Source organism: Ambystoma mexicanum, chromosome 10 (assembly GCF_040938575.1).
Source record: "Ambystoma mexicanum isolate Mex_15411 chromosome 10, UKY_AmexF1_1, whole genome shotgun sequence".
Lineage (NCBI taxonomy): Eukaryota > Metazoa > Chordata > Amphibia > Caudata > Ambystomatidae > Ambystoma > Ambystoma mexicanum.
Genome location: NC_090932.1, coordinates 21,721,863 through 21,748,362, shown reverse-complemented (window position 1 = coordinate 21,748,362; position 26,500 = coordinate 21,721,863). Strand labels below are relative to the sequence as shown.

At 46.0% G+C, this 26,500-nt stretch overlaps 1 protein-coding gene across 2 annotated transcripts in view; it reads left to right on the top strand.

Moving 5' to 3' along the window:
• Window positions 1–26,500, top strand: part of LOC138491110 (uncharacterized) — a 578,562-nt gene that overhangs the window by 530,486 nt on the left and 21,576 nt on the right. For both annotated transcript variants that reach the window (XM_069617434.1, XM_069617433.1), the window contains 5 exons: window positions 969–1,113; window positions 3,749–3,999; window positions 5,625–5,754; window positions 7,670–7,838; window positions 25,166–25,339. In XM_069617434.1, coding sequence (XP_069473535.1) covers window positions 969–1,113; window positions 3,749–3,999; window positions 5,625–5,754; window positions 7,670–7,838; window positions 25,166–25,339 — 869 coding nt within the window. The remainder of the gene's footprint in view (window positions 1–968; window positions 1,114–3,748; window positions 4,000–5,624; window positions 5,755–7,669; window positions 7,839–25,165; window positions 25,340–26,500) is intronic.

The following is a 26,500-nucleotide window of genomic DNA, read 5'->3' as shown; positions in this document are numbered from 1 at the left end:
ACTTTGCCAAAGCTTGATTTTAACAGGAACTCAGTGAAAGGATCAGATGCAAGGGCACACATATTGCTAATAAATCCAGTGATTGCAGGCATACTTGTTTAGGACTTTTTTTCAAGCCTAGGGCTCATTTACAGCTGCAATTAAGTCATTAACTTTTTAGAACACTACATAGAAATGACATCTCCTCAAAAGCACACAGCTATCTCAACGCGATCCCGGGGTGGGGTGCTTTGTGCAGGAGTGGCAGATAGTGTATGAAATTGACCACCATAGGGACTAGCAGGGACATGTGCAGTCAATGTTTGGTTAAGTGCCGAGCCGCACCCACAGACTGTGTGTCGCGCCTCCCATCCATCTCCCTCCCATCTTCACTTCCCTTGACAATAGTTTTGACTTACAAGCAGTGCTTACCGTGCCATCTAATAGCCAAAACTGACTGAAAAGGACCTGTTACCTTTCCTTCTCCATATCTAAACTTTGCAGAAAATAGATGTTATATTACAAAGATTCTGGCGCAACAGGTTTTGACTGAACCTCGAAAAGATACAGAATGGAAGAGTCAGAATGACTAATCAACATTATATACCCCTTGCCCCCTTTCCTCTTGCCCCTTTAACTTCCTGCCACATTTCCTTGAAACACAGCAGGAAGGTGGAAAGCTGAAGGCACTGGTTGGGTAAGTGGCAGCTTGCATGCGACTGGGCAGGCTCTCTTACAGTCAACTCTACATAGCTATGTCTTTGTGACCTCATAGTTGCATGGTCTTCTAGGCTTGGCCAATGTGCTTCACCCCAGTGCCCCACTCCAGCACTGCATCGTCCCCTTCATCTGAGCGCTAGAAAGGCTAGGATTCTATGTGGCACTGGAGAGGGCAGGGAATTAGTAGAGTACATGTGCCTGTCAGTGCTTTTCTACAAACAGATGTATACATGTATGTGCCGTGACACCAGACATCTGTGGTCTTGCAGGTTGGCGAAAGCTGGATCACCCCGCATTGTACCGAGAAATGCCAGTGTAAGAAGGGCAGCAAGATCAAGTGTAACCCCTACGAATGTGAGCCCGGCGAAATCTGCGTTCTCAAAAACAACGGCAAACATGGCTGCAAACCCACAGGTACTCAAGCACACAGGGCACCAGTTATAACTTGCAGGCGTAGGCCTTCCTCTACTGTCAACTCCTCATTAGGAAGTGTAGTCAGTGACATAGTCACGTGTCAATCCCGCATAGCATCGAAAGCAAGTGCGTTACTGAAGGGGCACCTAGTGGTCACCCCACTAGCCCAGTCCAGACGAGTGACCAGGAACATCCATGGGCTAGGAAACAGAATCTTGACTTCATTAATGTTCCATGGCGGTCTTACGGGGGTTCTGTTAGCCTCTTGATCTTTGATTCTCCAATCCTGATGGAACAATGCCCAGATCTTCTATTCTGTTGGCACCAGGTGCCTGGCACCACAAAGGAAAGGGAAATCAGACGTGGTGCAAGAATAAACACTGTATTGTTTAGTGCAGGGGTGTGCAACCTGTGGCTCTCCAGATGTTTTGGACTAGAACTCCCATGACCCCTCACCATTGGCTATGCTAGCTAATTCTGATGGAGGTTGCAGTCCAAAACATCCGGAGAGCCAAAGGTTGCAGACATCTGAATTTTTAGTGGGGCAAAATACTTTTATTGCTGGCCAAATATCTGGTAGATTTTCAGATTTTGACAAAGTGCTGAACTTTAGAATGAAGGTGCTTACTCAAGGGTTTGCCATATTGGACACAGTGACACACTTTGGGGAGGGTTGTAAAAATGCCTTGATGTCAAAACCACATCACTTGTCTGGTCCGTGCATGTACACTGTCATGCATTCCAAGAGTTGTGGGTGTGTTTCCTTTTCGTTGCCCCAACTGTCCTACCGTAGGTGGTTAGAGTAGCCACAAGGAACCTGGGCACCAGGTGGCAAGGGGCCTTTGTGTGCACCCTATAGTCAATGATACCTCGATGAGTAGAACGCCTGAGACGAGAAAAGAAAAAGAGGTTCACTATGTCTTGTTTTTCTGAATTTCAAATGGTTAAAACACTACAACTGCAGCATTTCGGACCAAACCTTAAAATGACTCGTATTCCTGGTAAAGGCATAGGTTCTTTACGGCCTGCAGTAGACATCACACATGCATGTAACATCGCCTTGTCTGTGTCAATAAGCTAGAAGCAAACTTTGCAGACTTCCCCATTTTCTCGTGCCTCTTGGATTATTCAGGAACTCTGCTATGAGACTTGTGGACACTCATGCCCCCCTGTAGTTGGGTGCATTCACATACAGCAGTCACATGTTCTATTGCTTGAGTATGCATGTCTTACATTCTACCATGCCTCAGTGCACAGGGCATTGGGGTTGGGATCGGCCATTTACAGTGTTGCCCCTTCACCACTGCAATTGTTTTTGAGAGCATTGATTGACATCAGACAACATTAGTGGAAAGGTCCTCTGGGAAATGTTTCAGATACAGGGAATATATATCAAACTAGGCTCATGGATATGCACCCTAATGCTAGAAGTGTACCCTGAAACCACCATTTTGTACACACCGTTATAGTTGCATTGCAACTCACCATCACCAATGGACCTTCTCTCTCGTGAGTAAACAACTCCACACTGGCTTGTGACCATTACAATAATGAGCCAGATCCTACTTGTTACCATGGACCTCTCTGTAACCTGCCTGTTTTGGGACATTTAAATATACAATGTTGTACATAATATTCATACATTTCTCTTCGGACTCCACAACACTACATCTCTGTCCCAGTTCAGGGAGCTGTTTGCTCTGAGATTCTTTTCTGCTATACATGTGGAGGGTTCTGCAAGCTTTGGCTCTCCTGATGTTTTCAGCTGCAGTTCACTTGATCCTCAGCTGCATCGCCATCAATGGAGGATCATGGGAGTCTTAGTACAAAACATCTGGAAGTGCCAAAAATGGCAGACTCTGGATCTAAAGGGAAGAGAATCATTTCCTCAAATTATTATTTTGTGGATATGTGCATGTTGTTCGACAGTCTTTATATTTTATATAGCATAAGCCAACTGTTAATTAGTCTAGCCACGGCCACTCAATGCACCAATCCTGTGGAGATAGCCTTGTGCTGAGTGAGTCAACAGACCGCAGAAGGCTAGCTATACAACAAGCAGGTGTAAGTTCCCTACATACAGTTGTAGTTAGACTCGAACACCCAGTCTTGGGCAGGACGTAGCGGCTGATGGCGGCCGATAAACAGCTCACCCAGAGCACTGTTAACTTGATTAACGTGATGTGATAACCCACTAAAATCGGAGGCGGTGGCCCATACCTTCATCTACCGGAACACCTGCTGCACAAACCATAGATGACCTTCCCGGATCCTACCCGAATCCCCATGGTAGCCAACTCCCACGCTCAGACTCATAGTCAATACTAAGATCCGTTCTATAGTTCTACAATCAATAATTTGCTTTCCTCTATGTGTAGGGGTGCCTATTACGATTTTGTTTTGCTGTCCACATTGTGACATGTTTATCGCTGTAGAAACATAGAAATAAATGTTCGCCAAAAAGACTACAGCCATAATGTTGTTTATTATTTGTTCAACTGAATTAGATTCTTAGAATCTTTTTATGGAGGATGGTGGCAGTGCATCTAACACCAGCAGTAAGCGCTGTGTTGGTAAACCCTCAGCACCGGTGTTGTGATCCGATGTGCTTGCTCACTCTGATGTTCTCTACTAGGGTTCGCTAAGTGCTCCGTCACTGGAGACCCGCATTACTTGACCTTCGACGGACTGGTCCATCACTTCCAAGGTGCAGGCACCTACACTCTGGTACAGAACTCCTCCGACCTTCTGGAAAGACTACAGCCATTTAAGATTGAGGGCAAGAACGAGCTAATGGTCCAAAACAAAAAGATCTCTTACATCAAGGAGGTGCTGACTGAAGTGTACGGCCACTCTGTGCTCTTCAAACAGAAAAAGAAGCTGGTGGTAAGTCGAGACATCCATCGCGAAGGTCTACTCTCATGTGAACCAATTTATATCAAGCTTTGCTTCGTGTATGTGTCCCCCTGCGCATTGCTGTAGTCCTACACTTACTCTACCTCCTCTATCCCTCCCTCTTTCTGCATGTATGGAAAGGTAGAGGCTACCCTCACATGCAGCCCTCTTTGCATAAGACACTTGCCTGACAGGTGGTCACCGCTCTGCTGAGGGTTCCACTCTCACAATTGTGGTCTCATTGGTCTAGGCCTTATTGCATACAGCCTGCAGTAGCGAATGACTGCTGCTGATAATTACCAGCACTAAAGTGTCCTGCCAGCAGAGGAAAACACAAGCAGCCATTGGCTAGTTAGGTCCCTGCCACATACATCACTCTTCAACAATTACCTGATTGTCTTCTGGGTTCACATCACACCTGGGTATGGGTTTTACTTTTTAAGGTCACCTTACACCTTATTTTAATTCGGGGTGATCATTTCACCCAATGCTGTGCAGTAATGTCTTCTAAAATTGGCATTTCCTCTGGTACCTGAACTCCCATGGCGATATTGCATTTACTGCCGGCCTTAATTGTGCCTCCGACAGTTCCCTGGAGAAGAAGTATTTTTATTCTGCAGTCTACACACAGCAGATCCTGGACATTCAGGCATATTTCTGAAGGTTGGTTTGTTTGTGATTTTTAGTCGGTCTGATTCCCTGCACAGTAAATCTACCCAGGATCACGATCGATCAGTGATAGGCACCTTGATTTACAAACCTGTGAAGGTGAGAAGTGACTCTAAGTCCTTGCGCCCAAACTTTAACGGCATTTTAAATTGGGGGTAATTTTCCAGCAGAATTAGAGTGGAGAAAGTGGCAGAATAACAGCTCCTACCACTTCTTTTGATTGGCTGCATTTTCTGACAATTGTCAGGTGGGTTAGTGGAATGGGATGGACATACCATGAATGTCTTCATTTCTCGCTGCGCCGTACCAATGCGGCTGCCACGAATGGATCTCCATGGAATCTGCCTGAAATCACACCTGGTACAAGCCGGCAAATTCCACAGGATTCCATTGTAAGCGCCCCCTGCAGTCGTTAATTCTGGGAGGCATTTACACTTTTCCACCAACGTAGAGTGGAAGAGAATTCCGCTTTATTTTTCTCTTTTGCATCACGTGGCGGAAGAGATGAACACTGCATCGCAGGTGACCTCTTGAATTAAAGCGCAAATCAATGAGGTCCAATGTAAGTCTGAATTGAAAAATACCTTCAGTGTCTACAACTACGAGCAAACAGCCTGTGATCCAGGAAGGGCTTAAAGACCTGGTCCTTCCAAGAGGAGGAAGTGATGCTGGCAACTGCATTCATCTTCTGGCTGCTTTCATAAGCACCTTAGTTCACTACAAGTTCACACTGCTGCTCTTACACTCCCTCACTCACTCGGCCACTAGCTCACCACACCGACTCACTGACAAGCAATTGCACACACTTAGCCTCACTTGTTCATCGATCCTCTCTCACACACTTGAGTGTTAATTTTCTAACTCTCTTCACTTAGTATTTGTATTAAACCTACGGCACATTTTGCAATGCATGTTTACTGAATGAATAACCTCTTTTTTAAAACTAGTTGGATGGAGAAAAGGTTTCACCTCCAGCCCAGCCTCATGAAGGGTTACGGATCTTTCTAAAGTCCACAAGGATCGTCCTGGAGACAGACTTTGGCTTATCCGTCAATTTTGATGGGGCCGAAAACTCAGGTGAGAGCAGACTCAATGTTAAGCTTTGCCTTTAATGACACACATTACTGCATCCTTCTTGCACCCTGTCTTGTCTTGTTCCGAACAATACGAGAGTGCGCTCATGTCCGGGGAAGCAGTGAACCGGTCCAGATTTCAATTTGTACACAAAGGTAATTCCAGCTAATGTCACCCTGGAAAGATTAGCCTGTCTTCTCACCGGAAGTTATGTTTCTGATATCCAGACAGCCCCACAGCAGTCAAAGGAGCACACCACACCACACAGGAAGATGGAAGGGGGGGGGGCAAAGATGACAATGGCTATGGTGATGAGAAAGACTGACTCCATTTAATGAAGATTAATGCTAGATAGACAGAGAATTACCACTGCGTCCCTCTTCCTCATCACATCCCTTAGAGTATATGGATAGTCAAAGCGTGTCAAACACGCGGCACACCAACGCCAAAGACGGCATTCTACTTACTCATTATAAAGACCAAGCAAGAGTGACTAATGAGTCTGTGTGCAAACAAGAACGTATCTCAATGTGTGAAGAAATTACTCCACTATGTAGAGCCACCAAGAATGACTAAGGAGTTTGTGCTTTGAAAAAAGAGTGACAAGTATAGCGACGTATGCTATAATTTGTATATACTAAGTGTGCGCATTTGTACGAATGCAATAGTACACTTACTATAATCAACCTTAGAGGTGGATAAGAGCTGAAGAAACTGAAGAAAGCCAACAATTTGTTTTAAGCAATAGGAACTTAAATGAAAATTATGAGTTTGGATTTTCCGTTTCAATAGCCCTGAGAAACACCTTTGGGTCGAAACACGTGTCGGCTGCAACAGTTACAGTTACTATACTTAAAATAAACTGAGAAACCTATATACAAACTATGAAGTATCTTTAAGAACCTATTTGTAAGACAATTCCGTAATAGGATTGAAAGGGAAAATGCACATTTGGATACAGGTATACCTTATGAGCTATGACATTACTGGTGTGGCACACGGCATAGCCATCCAACCTGTAATCACACAGCATCTCCCCACATATTTCAAACTATTGAACTCACTTCATCAGTCATCGCAGGACTATCTGTGTCCATATGATCTGATGTTCATTTTCTTGGTAGTCAAAACACTGCCAACTCTTTCACTGACGCCAGTTGCCAGTCACCCACCAGTCGTGCATCAGGCTAGTGATGCATGCGGAAAGACTGGTTCCGTATAGATCACGCTCATAATCCTGCCAAAGTAGGGTCCGCATTAGGGGAACCTCCACCTCAAGCCCACCTTTGCTACTATCCGACTGTTGCTGATGAGTGGCAGAAAAAGGGGCAACAAGAAAAGAGGAATTTTGCTCAATATAGACAGAAGCCTGCCACTACCAGGGTCACTGCATGAATCCAAAGGAACAATCACACAGAACTCCCAGGAGAGAATTCAGATATGTAAGCCCTCGGGCAAGAGGAGGGACCTCTTTGTTGCATTCAGTTATTGGATTTGATTTTATTAACACTTTCGGCTTGTTAGGACTTCCATGACAACAAAATACAAAGAGTGAAACAGGCACAACTACAATACAATAGAAATACAATAAAGTACCTTACAAAGATTCCAATATTGCATTCAGTCAATAAAGATGTGCGTATGTGAACGTTTGCCAGACATGAAACGGCCTCATGTTCAAAGGATTATGACAACAGGTGGTAATATGGTGTTTTACTCAAAAGAAATGAAGTTAGACTTCTGAGTGATTTGTGGCACTAGACATGTCAAGTATGTGCCCTAGGCTTGCCTGCAGAAGCTGTAGAGTGCACGCCTCAATGGATGAGTGTTCTATGTGGCGGGGAGACTCACTTCTTACTGGAGTCCTTGCACAGGTGTGTACTCTGCTAATGCATGTTCTTTTATTTGTCCACATCAGATATCACTCTGCCCAACACATACAAGAAGAAAGTGGAAGGACTCTGCGGCAATTTCGATGGAAAGTATAAGAATGATTTCACACGACGAGATGGAACCCAAGTGAAGGACGTGAACGACTTTGGGGAAAGCTGGAAGGTGCCAACCGGAAAATCTGTACTCCGATTCAGGTATAATCTGATGAGACCCCTAGGAGTAGGCAGAGTGGGCGTAGAGCGGGTACAAGGATTGGCACATCTTAGAGTGGGGACCCTCTGGGAAGAGATTGAGCACAGGGTTGTAAGGATCAGGTCAAGAATTGACAGGTTTTAGGTCAAAGGATCGACAGTGAAAGGGTCGACAGGTCAAAGGATCAACACCAAAGGGTCGACAGGTCAAAGGATCGAATTTTTTTTTTTTGGGGGGGTCCTCCCAACCCCCTTTTTTTTGCCAAAAACCACTTTTCTTCCCTAAACGAAAACCTAAAAAAATATATATAATTAAAAAAAATTCAATCCTTTGACCTGTCGACCCTTTGGATTCGATCCTTTGACTAGACACCGAATTGACATATATTGTTACATGTTGGGCACAGCATATTCATAGAACGAGAACACTCTGGGTAAACAGTGGGCACAGATTGATACAAATGGGCACAGATTGTTCACCTAATAATCACAGAATGGGGACAATATGACCATAGAGTGTGCACATACTGACCTGACATTGGGAACATATAATGCACAGATTGGTATAGAACCAGCACACATTGGGGCCGCAGGGTGGAATGTACACACATGCAGCAAAATGATGTTGCTTCTCTGATTCCGTATCAAATACCCTCCAGCCTAAGCCTTCTCTCGGTCTGTGTCCACCTCATTCAATTTCAGGAAGCATGGTCATTGACATTGGCAGGGTCCCGCGTACCCAAGATATACCTGGCAAAAGTGCATGTTATGACTGCGTGCCTCTATGTAGACTGTTGGTGACTCTGCTTCCTACCTCATATTGCTCTTCGCTGTGATAATATATCACAGTATTTGGATATTCTGTGAATGCCAGGCAGCTTCTCTCACATCACTGACACTAGTGACTAGTGGAATAGCAGGAGTTCTGCTTCTACGCACCTAAGGTCTAGGATTGGTGAAACTCTGGTTAAACTGCTAAGCTCTTGACTGTCTGCTGTATCTGCTGTGAAATATTTGTGTCTGCCTAGAAGCTTATGTGGTGAAACAGCATTGAGTAGGCTGCAGGTCACGTGACCAGGCCCTGTCAATCAGGTGCACCGCCCCACCTCCAATTTTCACGCATTCAAAGCCTCTACTTAACGACTGCTGACCATCTCCCAGCAGACAGTATTAGATAGATTGCTGGTCATGTGACCATATCCTGCTACACAGTTGGTCGGCCCACTTCCAGTTTTTGCACATTCCAAACTTCTACTTACAGACTGTAGTCCAGCTCCAGGCAGACAGCATTGAGTAGGCTTCTGGTTACGTGACCAGGCCCTGCCACTCAGTTGCACCACCCACCACCAATTTAATCAGCCCTCCATAGGCACCCTCTTCATCGGCGTCCTCAGCAAAGGATGTGCGAAGACAAAGACCTCACCTGTTTATGCTTGTTCGGGCTTGATAGATCCAACGGCCTGACCCGCTATTCTGTATTTCACCCTCAAACTAATCACTACTACTGCTTCTCACCAAAAGACATCACCATGTGTCTCCTCCATCCGCAGCCCATCCCCACTCTCACTAGGATTTCAACGGCCAAGTGCCATGGGCAGCCCCCATCCTACAACCACGTACCACATGCACACCCGCTCTCATGTTGAGCAATGCTCGCTCAGCTGTCGCTCGCACTGCAGAGATCGCTGACCTCATCTGGTACAACAACCGTGATGCCCTGTTCATCGCAGAAACAGGGGTTATCCCATCCTCCCCAAATGTGTTTGACATCCTCCTACCCCAAGGGTACTGCATCCAACATGCCGACCGGCCAGGAAGGGCTGGAGGCGGAGTAGCGATCATCCACAGGAGCGGTTGGCCATGGTCCATCATCCGCTCTCCAGAACAATCTCATTTGAATCACTCACCTGCCGGTTCCCTCTATCACACAAGGAATCCATCACCTTCCACCCATTGTACAGATCACCTCGCAGGGGTGACTTTCATTGCAGACTTCTCCAACTTACTCTCCTCTGCTAAATTAGCACATTCAAATAATGTCTTTCTCTGTGATTTTAACGTCCTCGAGTCACAGGCTGACAACCACATGACCGCTTTCATGGACCTTAACTAAATTGTACTCTACCCCACGCACAACAAAGGCAACACCCTACATTTAGTCTTCACATCATCCCCCTGCATCACCTGTTGTTAGGTAAGATTTTCATATCAATGATAAATCTTCCTGACCTGTGTCCACCCCAGAACCTTTTGCTGGACTGGTAGATTACTTTTCCCCATACCTCAGTGAGTGGGAGCCTTTTTCCATACTCACAGAGTCTTTAACTTTTTTTGGGTGTCATTTTTAAGACTCTCCATAGTGTCTTTGTAATTGTATCCTCTTTGAAAACTTTTGGCACATACTGTCCATTGTTGCTGGGTTGCCATTGGGGCTGCGCTCTACCTTTCGCTGGCTAACTGAGTGAGAACTGCAGTTCCCAAGGGTAGAAAGGATCTTTGGATCCCTTTTACATTTTGTTAGGTTAAACCAGCACACCCCACCTTATGTGGAGTGCTGGGGAGATACAATGTATCCCTTTTCCCCTATTAACTGTAGTATTTATGTTGCAGGGACAAGCTTACTTTTAATGGCTGGTGGCACTGAACCTTTTTACTAATTTGGTGCACCTTTACCGCGGGCTGTTTCCACAGCCCTGGTAAAAGCACTCATGTCTCAGGAGGATAGCTCAACGGCAACGTGCTAGCCTTGGATGCAAGACATCACAGAGCAACACAGGTTCAATACCTGAGTCTGCGCTTAGAAACCTTTGTGTATTAAGCACATTATAAATAAACTATCATATCATGGGTGCTCATTTTACCAAAATGGCCCCTCTCTTCTTTTTTCGCCTTTTTAGTATTTCTTCTCCTTTCTTGTTCCTTCCCCTGACCTCCAGGGTGGGAAAATCCTGTGTGTTGATGTTGTCTTCAGCGGGAATCCTCTGGATTCCCTGCCCAACCTCCAGAGTGTCTGTGAAGGCAGGAAGCGAGGGAGGAGTCCAAACCTCTGCAGCCCTTTATCTTCCAGCCTGACTGCGAGAATCCAGTCCAGACTGGGAGGCTGGCTGTCCAGAAAACACTGCCAGTCCCGCAAGTTTGAATGGTACATGGCTATTTGATTGTCTGTGTTCTTGCATAAAAGTCCGATCCTGGAAGCTGAAGAGGTAGTCGACCACTGGAGCTGAAACCAAAGAGGAAGATGAATAAATGAAGGCCGTAGCCATTTGCAGCGACCGGAGAGCCTGCTGTCTAACCGGAGCCGGCTCTAACCCTTCCTTCCAATCGACCTGGGGATCCCGAAATGCATGACCCTGACCCAGTGCCTGGTGAGACCCACTAGACTCCAGAAAACCTGCATGTTGAGCCATCCCGCTTTGTGCTGCGGCCTTGCGCTGCTGCAATACCCCAATACCCTGGGGCCTCAAGCCATTGTGTGTTGCACAGTGTTCCAAATTCTGAATCTTGCTGAAACTTTGTGGGGATCCTGCTGGACCTGCAGATGCATGAATCGAATCAGAAAAGTCTCCTCATCAGGGTGCTGGACATTGTAAATGGCGAGAATACGAGCTGGCTCCTGAAAAGGGTGCCACATCCACAGAACCACATCCAGCCATGAGGAAGCTCTTGCTTGGAGCCTTCCTCTGTGATCCCTGCTGCAAAAGTCGATCCAAAGTCCTGTCTTCTGTCTTCTTGGCAAAGCAATCCATCGACTGGGTTTTTGGCTGCAGAACCTGAAGTCTTCTTGCTGCAACTCTTCTTCTGTGCTGAGGTACTGTGTTGGCTTTGTGAGTTCTAGGGAAGCTTTTGGGATTTTTTCTGTGATTGGGAGGCCACTCATCCAGTACACCCAGGCCTACTGCTGGAACCCTCCCGGGGTGTCTTCTCTGACGTCCCTGGACCCTAACTAACTACTTACTTGTTTGAACAATCTTCCTCTGGAACTCTGACTTTTGCCTGCTACTGAACCCTATATCACCCTGCCTACAGCTGGTACCTAGAGCACTAGGGTCCCTCTTCTGCCTCTGAGAGAACTCATGCAATAGACTAGGGAAGGACTGGATAAGTAATGGATTCTGCCTTGAAAAGAATAACAGGTGTTGAAAAGTACTTACTTGTGAAAGAGTTTGTTGGTAACTGTAACTCTGAGAGTGAGCAGTTACACAAGTTCTTACTTACCTTGAAAGTGTTCTGCCACTTGTGAAAGTATATGTAAGTATATGTAAGGTTATATCACTTACCTTGGAAATGTTCTACCATTCCGAAAAGTTTATGTGAAGGCTTTCTTTCCTAAACAAACACAAAATGGGAGGTGTGAGGAAGTATTAAGCCCACTTCTAGCAAATCCTCAACTTTAGGCGAAGCCTTGAACAAAAACAGCAAAGTGCTAGGGGGCAGGCTTCTCTGTTCCCTTGATAAACTTTAACCACTGGTAGCGGGATCCAAACCCATAGTCTCTAAGTACACTCATGAGACTATTTTTACAAAAATATATCAAACTAATTTTTTTAATGTCAAAGGTAATTAAAATTTGGAACAAATATGATAAAACAAAAGTTCAGTCTCACGTAAGTACAGGTACAATAGGTCATCAATGTCACTAATTATATGCACTGGTAGAGGAGCAGACAATAGTTGGCATATCTGGGTCTTTTTATGAGCCTATTTATAGTTGTCCACCAGATTAAAGTGTCTTGTGCTGTGCAAATTTTGGGAACATAATCACATCAAACACTTCATTCATTCTATTCTTCACTCAAACAATTTCATTCTCTCTCAAACTCATTGTCAAGAATTGATGGTCGCAAGGAACAAGAATACCTCCGTCCCGAAGCCACCAACAGCAAGAAAATAGTCACTTGCTGTTTGAGGATTAGGGCCACAGGTGGAGAAACAGGATACCCGCGTGGTCCAAATGACTGCTGTAACGGAAAAGGAACAGGTAAGATCAGGAACACACCAGGCAGAACTATACAGTATTACACAAAGGAGAATGGTACCTACCAAGAACCACTAGACGGAAAGCCTAAACGATGGGGTAATGCCTGTTCCCTCAGTGGGCTGAGATCAGGGAGGCCAGAGGAGGAAAGACGGAATGCCACACTGGAAACCGCCTGAGTAGAATGCTCCTGGAGGATGGAAGCTGGAGCACCAAGTTTATCAACAGCGAGTCTGGGTATGATTCTGCTAAGGGAGTTGACTTAAAGCTGATCCAACGGACGGTCCGTGGTCTGTAATTCCAAGAGTCCAATAGAGTTCAAACAAAGTACCAAAAAAGGAAAAAGCCGACAAATCCGTAATACGTAGTCCGTGGTCAAAGACAGTAGTTCTAGGTAACAAGAACAGAGAGGAGGCTCCAAAATGCCGTAAACAAACAGTTGAGAAGCGTCGTATAGCATTCTGGAGCTCCTTAAATACCTGGAAACATGTCACGTGATACTAAGGACGCTAACGCGTCACGTGACCACTGTGTTTGTCAGTGGAGGCTTGAGCGTTGCTGGATCCAATGAGAATACGGTGGTCCAAAGAGGCATGGCCGCTACTGTGGCAACCCGCGATGCCGTGCCATGATAAGCTAGTGGATCTGTCTGTTGTTGGGGAGTAGGAGCAGCGGAAGCCATAACACGTGGTTCGGTGAAGTTCCGGGTATTGTGCAGGTTTGATGCCCCTAGTGATTGTTTACCAGAGTTGTCCCGATTGTGCATTGAGGACAAACGCCAGGGGAGTCGCCACTTGAGAGAAAGGTTCTGACCCCTTACCTGACGTTTTCTCTGATGGCCTCCCCAACTCCTCTCACCAGCGGAAGATCTCATCTCAAGGGGGGGATTGGAGAGTGATCTAACGTGAGAAATAGTACCCGGTCTGGGACATGGTTGGGAAGGAGCTCAAGGCTGGGTGAATGAACGTGCTGTAGGCATGACGCTCATCACAACATGTTTCTTTCTGGTTATGTGTGGTTAAAGCTAAACAGAAATTAATCAGGGTTGTCTGCACTATACCACTTAGGCTTTCTTTCCGTACAAACTGTTTCGCCATTCTAACAAAAAAGTAGATGTAAGGTTAATTTACTCACCTGTGAATTGGGTCCCGTCTTTCTAAAAGTAATGCTGTTGGTTTCACTTTACTATTCCTGTAAGGATATAAATGGATGAGTGCCCCTATTGGGTCTTACTTTCCCTGACTTGCTGTTAGCCTGTCCAGAATAAGTCTGCCTTAGGTTATACGTACCCTTAATCTGCTGATAGCTCCCTTTACAAGTATATAGGTTGTACTTACCTTTGTGTGTGTGACATCCTAAAATAGTGTAATAAGTTATTGCTTATCTTAGACTGTGTTCCGCTGAGCTGAAAAGCAACTGTAATGGTATATTACACCTAAAGGTCTTATAGACCTAGTTTAACTGTGTGTTACCATAAATGTAGTTATAGGTTCCTACTGTTCCATGAATGAATGTTCCACTGTTCAGAAAAGTATAACTGCAGGTTGGTTTACCATGTGATGTCTTTGGTGAGCATCACGGTACAACTGCTAGGGTTTACTGCAATTGTATTACAGAAAGTAATCTAAAAGTAACTAATGGTTTTTACTCCCCAAGAATAGGTGTGACCTATACTGAATGTGCACGATAAGGTTTGACTTCCCCAGAATTACTATTAGGTATTCTGAATAAGGTTTTATGATTTGGTCTGTGGACCTTCAAGCATAATGGTGGGTTTTATGAATGCTTTTATGACTCTGTGACCAGTACCTACCCCAAGACTTAAATCGGCCTACTTGTATTTAAAATAAACCTTTATTTTTTATTATATTTCTGGTTGTCAGTGTTTCTAATGAATCCATGGTGTACTACAGGTTCTATGTACTTTCCAACAGCCTCGCTCCCTCCTAAGATAAGCCTGGCTGCTATGTTTATGCTACCTTATACTCAGGTGGTACAGTCTTATACTAAGAGTGGATTCCTGTACTATCTCAGTTGAATGGTTTTACTAAGCCCTTAGTTGGACTTCAGAATAACTGTCCTAACACCTGTGCAGACCATAACCCACTTGACTGGTCTGACCCTGTCACCTCCCCATTATCAGTCACCCACTCAACTACGGCTCACAAAGGTCAGGCTAAATGCTCCCTCACTCATCGCTGCTCATTCAAAACGTTCCCTGTCAATGAGCTGAAAGGAAACTTTACAGACTTCCCCACCACAGGGAATACCTCTGGCCTCCTGAAATTATTCAACAGCTCTGCTATGAAACTGATGGACACTCATGCCCCCCCTAAAATTCAGCCTATCAAGATTAAACCATCCACCCCTTGGTACACCCCAGAGCTAGCCCCCAACAAACGCTCAAACCGAGCTCTAGAGAAATGGTGGCGCAAAAACCATAAGTCGGGAGACTTCAGCAACCTCAAATCTCTCAGTGCAAACCGTAGGATTCTTATTACTGAGGCCAAAGCTGCTTACTACTCCACCACCATTAAAGCAGCCTTTAACAGGAGCAAAGCCTTCTTTGAAGAAGTAAAGCATTGCACCAAACCTTCACCCAACCCTGAGGTACCAGAAATTCAGTAAAAATGCGACAGAATCAACACATTTTTTCCCAAAAAAATAGACAAAATCCGAGAGACCACCAAATCAACCTCTTACAGCATTAGCATCCCCTGCACCCCGGTACGCACACAGCCCCTCTGGACCAAATTCTCTCCTCTCCTTCATCCGGATCTCCTAAAAATGATTGCCTCCCTTAAACCTAATTCTTACTCTGAGCATTGAATTTCTGGTCTCCATCATTAAACAAATGATGGGCCCAGCGCTCAGTGCGCTCCTCAGCATCCTCAATGCCTTCCTCGCAGCAGTATCATTCCTGGACACCCTCAAAACTGGCCTCATTCAACCTCTTTTGAAAAAAACAGGTTCAGACGGCCTAGCCAACTAAAGGCCCATTACGAACCTCCCGTTTATTGGCAGAATCGTGGAAAAAGAAGTTGCAACACAACTACTCACCAGAATCGAACAACTCAACCTCTTAAATGACTATCAGTCAAGGTCCCTCCCCAAAATGTAGCATTAAGTCAGCCACCATCCAGGTGGTGGATGATGCTCTCAAAATCATGGATAAGGGCGACTCATGCCTCCTAATTCTCCTTGACCTCTCGGCTACATTCAACACGGTCAACCACCCTAACCTTCTCTCCCTCCTTGCTGACAGGATGGGATTCTCTGGCACTGTCCTGAAAAGGTTGACCTCCTACCTCTCAGGCAGATACCTTGCTGCTCAAATGACCTTGTTGCATTATAACTGACTCCAGGTCTCCTGCAGAGTCCCCCAATACTCCATCCGCTCACCAATCCTTTTGAACCTTTATATGGAGCCTTTGGGCACTCTTTTAGGAGATCTCAATATAGCCATCCACCGATACGCAGATGATACACATTTGTACATGAGAGTATATTGTGCACAGGACATCATTCGTCTCTGTGATTACCTAGCCACCACCCAGACCTGGATGTCGACTGCCTACCTCAAACTAAACCCATCCAAGACTGAATTTGTCCTCATCGCTCCGCCTGCTAAAAAACAACTTGTCCAACAACGACTCAATTATATGTGCCTAGAAGAATTTGAAATACAACTCCCAGACTCAAAATTCCTAAGCTTCACCATTGACATCAAGCTCTTCTTCTAGAAATGCATCCCCTGGAAGGCCGAAATAGCCTCGCTCAGAATATCTACTCTTCAAAAAAATCAAACACTGTCCATAGTGCAGGGCATTGTGGTCTTGCACATCAATGGGGGAAATTCTCTCCTGACAGGGCTCCCTGCTGCTCACTTTGCTCCCCTAAAAGCAGTCCACTACGCTGCAGCACATTGTGTTATGGGAGTCCAGAAATTTGGCCGAATTACCGTCATCCTATGTGAACTACATTGGCTTCCACTCCAGGTCAGGATACTGTTCAAGACTGCATGTATTAGCTACAAAGCCGCCACGAGTACCACACCAGCGTACCTGATGGCTAAGCTCCACATATTTGGTGGCACACGCTCCTCGCACAGCAAATCTGCCAGCCGGCTTGAATCACATCTCGTCTGCAAAGAGAGGACCTGCAAACAATCCTTCTCTTGTCATGCACCCACCCTCTGGAACTCAATTCCGGTGTCGGCTCGGAATGCCCCCACAATTCTCTAATTTTGATAAATCTCTCAAAACATGGCCCTTTCAACAACACCTGACCAAGGACTAATTCCAATAGATGCACATACTGATGCACAGACCTCACAGTGCTGTGTTACTGTTAAAGGATGCCTGCCCAAATGCCGGCTACCCACACTCTGTACAGCGCTCCGCACTCTCGAGCTAGGTTCGCACTTTAAACAATAAAAAACACAGTATTGCACTAATTGACACAATCAATTCCACCTTAAATCAATTCAGTGTCATACTATCTCCTCTAAGAACCCTAGTAAATGAGCAGAGCACGATTCCCTCCCAAGTGACAGTCCTGTTCAGGCATCTTCTTCCGCTGCAGTTGACAACCTGTCCATCAAAAGAGCAGGAATGTAAGCCTCTCGTTTGTCACAATGGAATGCATGAATGCACTCTTAAACATGATATTCACAGATAAACCCAGTGCTACCTATTTTGGTGTGCATTGATGTCCTCTTGGACCCTATGCCAACTCTATGCCCACAGATTAGGAGGCTCCTTACCCCCCACCCCCTATAGTTTGCATCAATGGCCTCTTTACTCACATGTTTAGATATCAGGAGGCTCCTTGTTCCCCCGTTGACCCACCTCCATGTTGTCCATTAGCCATTAAAGTCGCTTACATTCTATATCTGGAGTCTAGGGTCAGGAATCTCTGTGGTAACCTGGGTCAGGAGCCTCGGTGCCCCCTGTAGGCTACACTCAGAGAACAGTATGGGGAGCCTCCATGTTACCATGGGTAGAGTGCCTCGCTACTGCCATATAGGCTATAGTCAGACGCCTGGAGCAGGATCTTCCTGATTACACCAGTGATATGCCTTAATAAAGACTTGAGCACTAGGTTGTGGGGCGGGATTGGCTGGTAATATCCCACAAACCCGAGCAACGCGAGAGCTCCCATGAGGGGTTATGGCCGTTACTGGGCAATCCTGCACTCCAACCCATGCCTAAAGCTATTAGCACTGCATGGATCCCTCCAGCATGCTAATATGAATATTTCTTTTAAAGGAATCGGTGCACGCCAACAGTGTAAGCTGATACTCTCAAAATACCAATAGATGGCTGCCATGCAGTGTACAAAAGGGCAGAAGACCCTTTTCTATGTTGCTGGTGGCCATCATGGGAGATGGGAGCAGGCAACGAGGGACTGGGCAGCTGGGAATAGGCAAGTGGGGCTAGTGAGGAGGAAGGGAGATAGGGGGACTGCACCCATGAGGGTGAGAGGTTGTAGAAAAAGGACCGGTGGGTTGTGACGGTGAGCGAGTGATAGTAAAATGGCAGAACAGGGAGCAACGCTGCCAGCCTTGGTGAAGCGCCAGCTTAAACCGGCTATTCAAGCTGGCTTTCTAACCAATGGGAAGGTGTGACAGCTCTATCCATGGTGCTAATACACCATAAAGGCTAGATTTAGACACTTAATGGTGGAGTAACCTTTTTACCCATATTGGCATCCCATGATGTCCCTCAAAACCTCTTATTCAGAGAGTTTTGTGCTTAGCTACACTATCTCCACAATCATTGCTCCATATGGCATTCATATTATCTCTCGCTATCGACCTCCTGGTGTCGCTGGTCAATTCATTGACCATCTCTCCCAACTAATTGACTCCCTTCCTCTCCATCATCACTTCATTGTCACTATTGTTTTTAACCTCCTCTCTCTCTCTCTCTCTCCCTCTCTATCCACTGACTTTAGCTCTCTTCCTCTTAACTGCTTGCTCTCTTCTGTCCACTCTCTGACCACTTATTCTTATTCACTTATTATTATTGGCTTATTCTCATCTCCTCTCAATTTGATGCCTCTAATATCTCGACTGCTCCTTCTCCCTCTAATCATTCCATCGTCTTTGCTTCAATCTCCACCACCCCGCTGTCTCCATTTACCACTTTCATTACCCGGTGCAAGTTTCCATCCTCCAAATATCCTATATACCTCTCTACCCTACACCACTCTCTCTCCTCCAATGCAAAAATTCAGTGCGCCGTCCCCTAATAAAGGCTTCACTAACTTTGACATTGCTTTAAACGCTCCCTTCTCCTCTCACCTCCCTCTTACTAAATTCACTCCTAAACCCTCCCCTCCACGGCCTTAGATAACACCTACCATCTGCACCCTGAAAACAACAATGAAGCAAAACCTGTGCACTCTGCAATGATCTAGACACTCCTTGGATCTCCAACTGTTCCTGACTGCTCATCAAAACTACTCCTCTGCTCTCAACTCTGCCAAATGTGACTTCTATCTCTCGCTTAATTCATCTCAATCCTCTCAACCCAGGTACCTCCAAAAAATATCTTAACTCAATTCTATCACCCCCTAAACCCACCCCCTATTCTCTGATCTTTCTGCTAATGATCTACCTCTTTATTTTAAAAAGGTCCAACATTCAAAATACCCGCAAAAATTACCTTCTATTCCCCACACCTGCTCGCTTTCCTCCACGACCTCTACCCTCCTCTCCTGCAACAATGCCTCCCTTAGCAGCCACCGACCCTAATGAGATTTTTGTCCTTCTCCTCAGGGCTAAACATTCATGTGTCCCCATTGACCCTCCATCTCCACACATAGTGAAACTCATAGCTACAGTGTTTCTCCATATCTTACTTCCTTCATCTCATCTCTTGACAGTGCCACTTTTCCATCATCTAACAAGTCGACTACTATCATCCCTATCCTTAAGAAACCTGGTCTATATCCCAACTGTCCTGCCAGCTTTCATCCTGTCTCTCTTCTAACACACTATTCCAAAATCCTACAGCGTGTCGTTTTCAACTGGCTCACAGAGTTTCTAGACACACACAACTACAGGATCCTCTTCAATCTGGCTTCCGACCTCTGCACTCTACTGAGACAGCTCTCTCCAATGTCAGCAACTACATCTCTTCTGCTCGTCGTGCTAACCATTCATCTATTTTTATTTTTCTCAACCTCTCTGCTGCCTTTGATACTGTCAACCATTCTGACCTTCTCTCAACACTATCTCTCCTAGGCATCAGGGATAAGGGCCTCGCTTGGTTTGCTTTATATCTCACCCCAGACACTTCCAGGTGTCCTGGAACACCCTTACCTCCCCACTCACCTCTCTTACTGTTGGTGTTCCCCAAGGGTCAGTCCTGGGTCCACTTCTCTTCACTCTCGATCTATCTGCTCTTGTCCCCGTGATCTCCTCCTATGGCATTCCTATCAACTCGTCACTGATGACACTCAGGTCTTCTTCTCCTTTCCCTTCCTTATCTGCCGAGCTATGGTCAAGCATGTCTCTCTGCCATCAAATACTGGATGGCATCACACTCTCTCAGGCTCAACTCCATAAAGACTGATGTTCTCCATTTCTCATCCAAACAAGCTCTATATTCCTTCCCCCCTCTTATAATCTTCTATCCTGATCACCTACCCTACTCTGCTTCCTCTCGCAACCTTGGTGTCATCTTTGACCTATCTCACAAGTTCTCGCTCTTCATCTCCAAATCTGCCACTGCGTACTGTGGCCAGACTTTATCTCCTAAACATCAGAAAAAATAAGACATAGGGCCTCATTCGGAGTCCGGTGGTAACCCTGTCTGTGCTACCGGCGGGTTGCCGCCGAACTCTGAATTAATTACCAGCACCTGACATCCTGGTGCCACCGGTCTATTCCAACTCCAGCGGCCGGGAAGTCAGGCGCCAGCAATTTGGTTAATCCTCATTCCCATAGAGTCCTATGGGACCCTATGGGAATGGGGACACAGGAGCACCGGCACCGTTAACAAGGGTGCGGGTCCTCCCGCCACAAGTGTGCCAACCATGGCGGCTATGCCCGGGAGGGTCAGACCTGTCGGGCACAGCGGCTCCGGCAGGCAGACTTGTAGTTTGCCGGTCCGGAAACAATGGTGCCGGTAGACTTATCATGAGGCCCGTAATCTTAACTTCAGCACTGCTAAGCACTTTATCTCCTCTTTAGTACTCTCTTGATCTGACTATTGAGCCAGTCTACTCTGTGGCCTCCCAACTATGCTTTTTTTACTACTGAACTTGGCTGTCTGTTAACTCTTCAACCTTCCCTGCTTCCCCTTCACCTTCCCAGCCCATTGTCACTTAGGCTGGTTATCTATGAGAGAGAGATCAAAGTATAAGCTAATTCTCATCCTCTTCAAAACTATACACAGACTTGTCCCACCCTACCTATTGGCCCATCTCACTCCCTACTCTCCACCTCGTTCCATACGATCATCCTCGGCTCACCTTCTTGCCACCTCTTGTGTCCCTTGCACTCCCCCTCATTGCCCCTCTCTTACACTCATTGCTCCATTACTCTATGTACTACTCTCACTCCATCTCTATTTAAATCCTACATCTTAACTCTCCTCCTTTCTGAAAAATCACTTACACAGCGTTCTACACCACCACATCCCCCTTTTCTCCTCTCCCCTTACCTCTCTATGACAACTCCACATCACTTATCCCTCACCCCTTAATCCTAAAGCTTAGCACTTCCAAGCTTAGCACCTCCTCCACTATCCCATTCCTATATCATGCTCTTTTGTCCTCGTCCCTGGCTCGTGTTTCTACCTCCCCTGCATCATCTGGCATTATATCCGGATCCTCTTAGCACTTCCTCCACTATCCCATTCCTATATCATGCTCTACTGTCCTTGCCCCTGGTTCACGTTTCTACCTTCCCTGCATCATCTGCTCCTAGATACACATCCTCTCACCCATTGTTAAGCAAACTGGCCCTCCGCTCTGTAAATCAATGTTAAAAGGTTTAGTGAGCATTTTTGTGCCAAACTTGTTTTCCCTGTAATTTACATTAAATAAATAAATAAACACGGGAGAAAAAAATCCTGCTACTATTCTCCCTGTATATAAATATATCAATGTATAAATATATAAATAAACATGGTAGATTTCTAAGGAAGTCACTTTTGGGGCGACGGGAATGTCATAATGTTGCCCTTTCTTGTAAATAATTTCTGTTAAAATGCACAGGTTGACTTTCCTTAAGAACAAGGTCCAGTTCATTGACAGCAACTTTAAAGCAGCCGCTGAAAGTCAGTGTGTGCTGTGATTAATCCAGTCGAGTTATCACGGATTCCCCAGCAGTAACCTCCTTCCATGTGGCTATGGGATGGCAGCCGCTACCTGATCCTGACCCTGGGGGCAGCTTTATGAAGGAGGATCACACGGGAGGAGATGGTCCCCGGGAGATGTCATGGCTAAGATGGAGGAGGCGCAGTATCCCCCACTTTACCATGAGGTAGACTGTCTGTTGCCCAATACCCTAATGGCTTATTGTCATGCTAATTCTCCTTCAAATAGAACTCTGATCCTCCATGTGACATCTTTGGAAAAGATCCTCCAACTATTTTGCATCAGAATTTATTCATGGACTTCAATTGCCACAACCACCTAAGTACTGAGACGAGAAGGATTAAGGAATTGACACAGAGCAACAAGCATGTTGAGAGTGCTAGTTGTTGGATGAAGGCCCCTGTGTGCAGGACCTTTAAATATTTGAACCAGAAGATAAGAGGCTGCTCAGGAGAAGACGTGACTGCTTCAGGGAAGGCGGGCGGAGGCTGGAGGCAAGAGTCAGCATGCAGAAGCTGGAGGAGTGAGCCAGCGCGGCAGGGTGAGGGAGCTCCCCAGCAGAGAAGGAAAGAGACGTGGTGAGAGAGAGGCATGATGTGGAGACACCAGGAACTGCGAGAGGGTCCCTCGGAATCCGGCAGCCAAGAGCAGCAGTGTGGTCCATACTGGAGAAGCCAGCGTGCCGGAACGAAGCTGTGATGAAACCTGTAGACATGTCAGAGCTGCCCAGAGTAGGAATCAGGTGGCCAAAGGTACGCCACGTAAGCGCAAGCACACTCAAAAACGCTACAGAAAACTGGTGAGTCTGCCAGAGCAGAGTGGGGACTTCAGGGTGTTTCGGCTGCCACACCAAAGAGAAATAGAACATTGTGAAGTTACAGAAAGTGAAATGACAAGAAGAACGTTTATGAATCGAAAAAGGTAGAAGATATTGAACATTGCGAAACTGCTGAAAGCAAAGTAATAAGAAGAGTGTTTGCCAAGTAGATATACCAAGCCAACCAGGCAGGCATAGGCCACTTGGGGATAAAGAGAGACTGTAAGATAAAAAAAAAGTCATGGCAAGCATACACCAGACAGTTGTGACAAGAGAAATCCTGGAAAGCATACACCAGGCAGTTAGTTGTGAATACAGGAGTGAGTAAAAGAGAAGTCCCGGCAGGGGAGTATACCAGGCAGTTGTGAACACGAGAATGCCAGGCAGAAACAGTGTTTGTTAAAGAAGGAAGGAAACTGTGTTACAAAAAGAAACGTTTTGTTAAAGAGGAATTTACAAGGCTGAAGACACAAAGGAACTGTGAGTCCCCTCGACATGTGATGCCAGTGAAAAATCCAAGAGAAGGCAATCCCCCTCAGGAATTAAGGTCCTTTCCAACTCGGAAAACATTTTATGTTGGAGCTTTTCTGTTTTTGTTTGAGAACACTTTTACAAATTCCAGGCTAAAGACATTTCCCTGATCACTTTATTATTTGTTTTAGTGTGAGGGTCAGGATGGATTGTTTTGGACACAGCTTTTTGATTTATGACTTCCTGACAAAGACAGACCCTTAGTTTTTGGTTCTTCGGGAGGGAAACTCCTTTCTAGAATTGGGTCAGAGGCATTTTCCCAACCCATTTCAGTTGAATAAAAGTCTTTAACGAAAAACATGACAACTTTGTGTCCGGCTTTCATTTCTGACCCCTCACAGTGCCTAAACCCCCCTGATGACCACAACAATGTCATAAAAGAACCTGGCAGAATCAATAGGACATCAGTGCAGTGTAATCTTGTCCTCGGAAAGAGTAGTGTAACCTGGACCTATTTATGAATGATGATGGAGAACGCTCCACAAGGGGAAAAGGGGGATTTGTGTTTACAGCGTAAAGGCTCCAGTAAAGGTGCTGTTATTTTGGCTTTGTATAATGAACTGATGTAGCCTAAGGCTGCTGATGGGAGCAAAACGGAGGGGCAAAACAGAGGGGCAGAAGAAGCAGCGAGAGGGAAGGTAAGAACAATAGGGATGGATGGGTGAACAGGAGAGACAATGGCAGAACAGGAGAGGTGATGAGGGATGGGGTGCTGCAGTAAAGCCTGAAGGATAAAAGAAGACACCCAATAAGGATATTTGAGAGGCAATAAGGTAACAGGAGAGGCAAGCAGGTCATTAGGGCAAGTCAGGAAGGGAACAGATGCAAGTGAATGGGGAAACAGGAGAAGCAAAGAGGTAACATGGGAGGCAATGATGCAACATGAGAGGCAATGATGTAACATGAGAAGCAGTGATGGAACATGAGAGGCAATGATGTAACATGAGAGGCAATGATGGAACATGAGCGGCAATGATGTAAAATGATAGGCAAGGAAGGCATTAGGGGAAGACAGGAAGGGAATAGACGCCAATGAATCAGGAATCCTGGGTGGCAATGCAGTAACATGAGAGGCAATGATGTAACATGAGAGGCAATGATGTAACATGAGAAGCAGTGATGGAACATGAGAGGCAATGCAGTAACATGAGAGGCAATGATGCAACATGAGAGGCAATGATGTAACATGAGAAGCAGTGATGGAACATGAGAGGCAATGCAGTAACATGAGAGGCAATGATGCAACATGAGAGGCAATGATGTAACATGAGAAGCAGTGATGGAACATGAGAGGCAATGCAGTAACATGAGAGGCAATGATGCAACATGAGAGGCAATGATGTAACATGAGAAGCAGTGATGGAACATGAGAGGCAATGCAGTAACATGAGAGGCAATGATGCAACATGAGAGGCAATGATGTAACATGAGAAGCAGTGATGGAACATGAGAGGCAATGCAGTAACATGAGAGGCAATGATGTAACATGAGAGGCAATGATGTAACATGAGAAGCAGTGATGGAACATGAGAGGCAATGCAGTAACATGAGAGGCAATGATGTAACATGAGAGGCAATGATGTAACATGAGAAGCAGTGATGGAACATGAGAGGCAATGCAGTAACATGAGAGGCAATGACGTAACATGTAGTCATGCATTATTTTCATTGTAGGCGTGACGTTCCAAACCCCCCTGAAGATGAAGAGTTGAACACAGGGTTCTTCACAGACTGCTCTGCAGCTGAACTCTCGCTTGTGAGAAGCTCATCCTATTGTGGAGCGCTTGTGGATAAGAACGGCCCCTTCAAAGCCTGTCATGAGCATGTTGCTCCAGACCTGTATCATAGGTAAGTTGTGCTTCGAGAACCAAAATCCCAAAGCTGGGGTTATTGCTTCCCCGACCTGTCACTTATCTGGCTGAGTGAACTCACAACGTGTGTATTCTTGCCATGTTATTCTGTGTGGTACACAGCACTCCGCTGTACTTGGTGATTTATGCCAGGGCAGCTCTTCATAGTTGTAATTTAATAGCCCTTCATACTGTTGAATCGATGCTTAAACAGCTTTTCTAGGCACTATCGGGAACATATGGTGTTCATTATATCACTATATCAGGACCATAGGAGCCATCATCTTTATTGCTCTTAGGTTATTGGGTCGTTCATTCCATTCACCCACTAGGACCAGTTCCTCTTAGTCTTTTCGAGGTTTTCCACACACTCAATAGGTGTTCTACAATCCCATTTTCTGAACTCACCCTGAAGCTTCACTGGGCATTGAACGGTGGGTCACTGGATTCTGCTGCTGGGCCATTCCCTTGAAGCTTCACTGGGCATTGCACGGTGGGTCACTAGATTCTGCTGCTGGGCCATTCCCGCGAAGCTTCACAGGGCATTGCACGGTGGGTCACTGGATTCTGCTGCTGGGCCATTCCCTTGAAGCTTCACTGGGCATTGCACAGTGGGTCACTGGATTCTGCTGCTGGGCCATTCCCTTGAAGCTTCACTGGGCATTGCACGATGGGTCACTGGATTCTGCTGCTGGGTCATTCCCTGGATGCTTCACTGGGCATTGCACGGTGGGTCACTGGATTCTGCTGGTGGGCCATTCCCTTGAAGCTTCACTGGACATTGCACGGTGGGTCACTGGATTCTGGCGCTGGGCCATTCCCTTGAAGCTTCACTGGGCATTGCACAGTGGGTCACTGGATTCTGCTGCTGGGCCATTCCCTTGAAGCTTCACTGGGCATTGCATGGTGGGTCACTGGATTCTGCTTGACGCTTCACTGGGCATTGCAAAGTGGGTCACTGGATTCTGCTTCTGGGCCATTCCCTTGAAGCTTCACTGGGCATTGCACGGTGTGTCACTGGATTCTGCTGGTGGGCCATTCCCTTGAAGCTTCACTGGGCATTGAGCGGTGGGGCACTGGATTCTGCTGCTGAGCTATTCCCTTGAAGCTTCACTGAGCATTGCATGGTGGGTCACTGGATTCTGCTGCTGGGCCATTC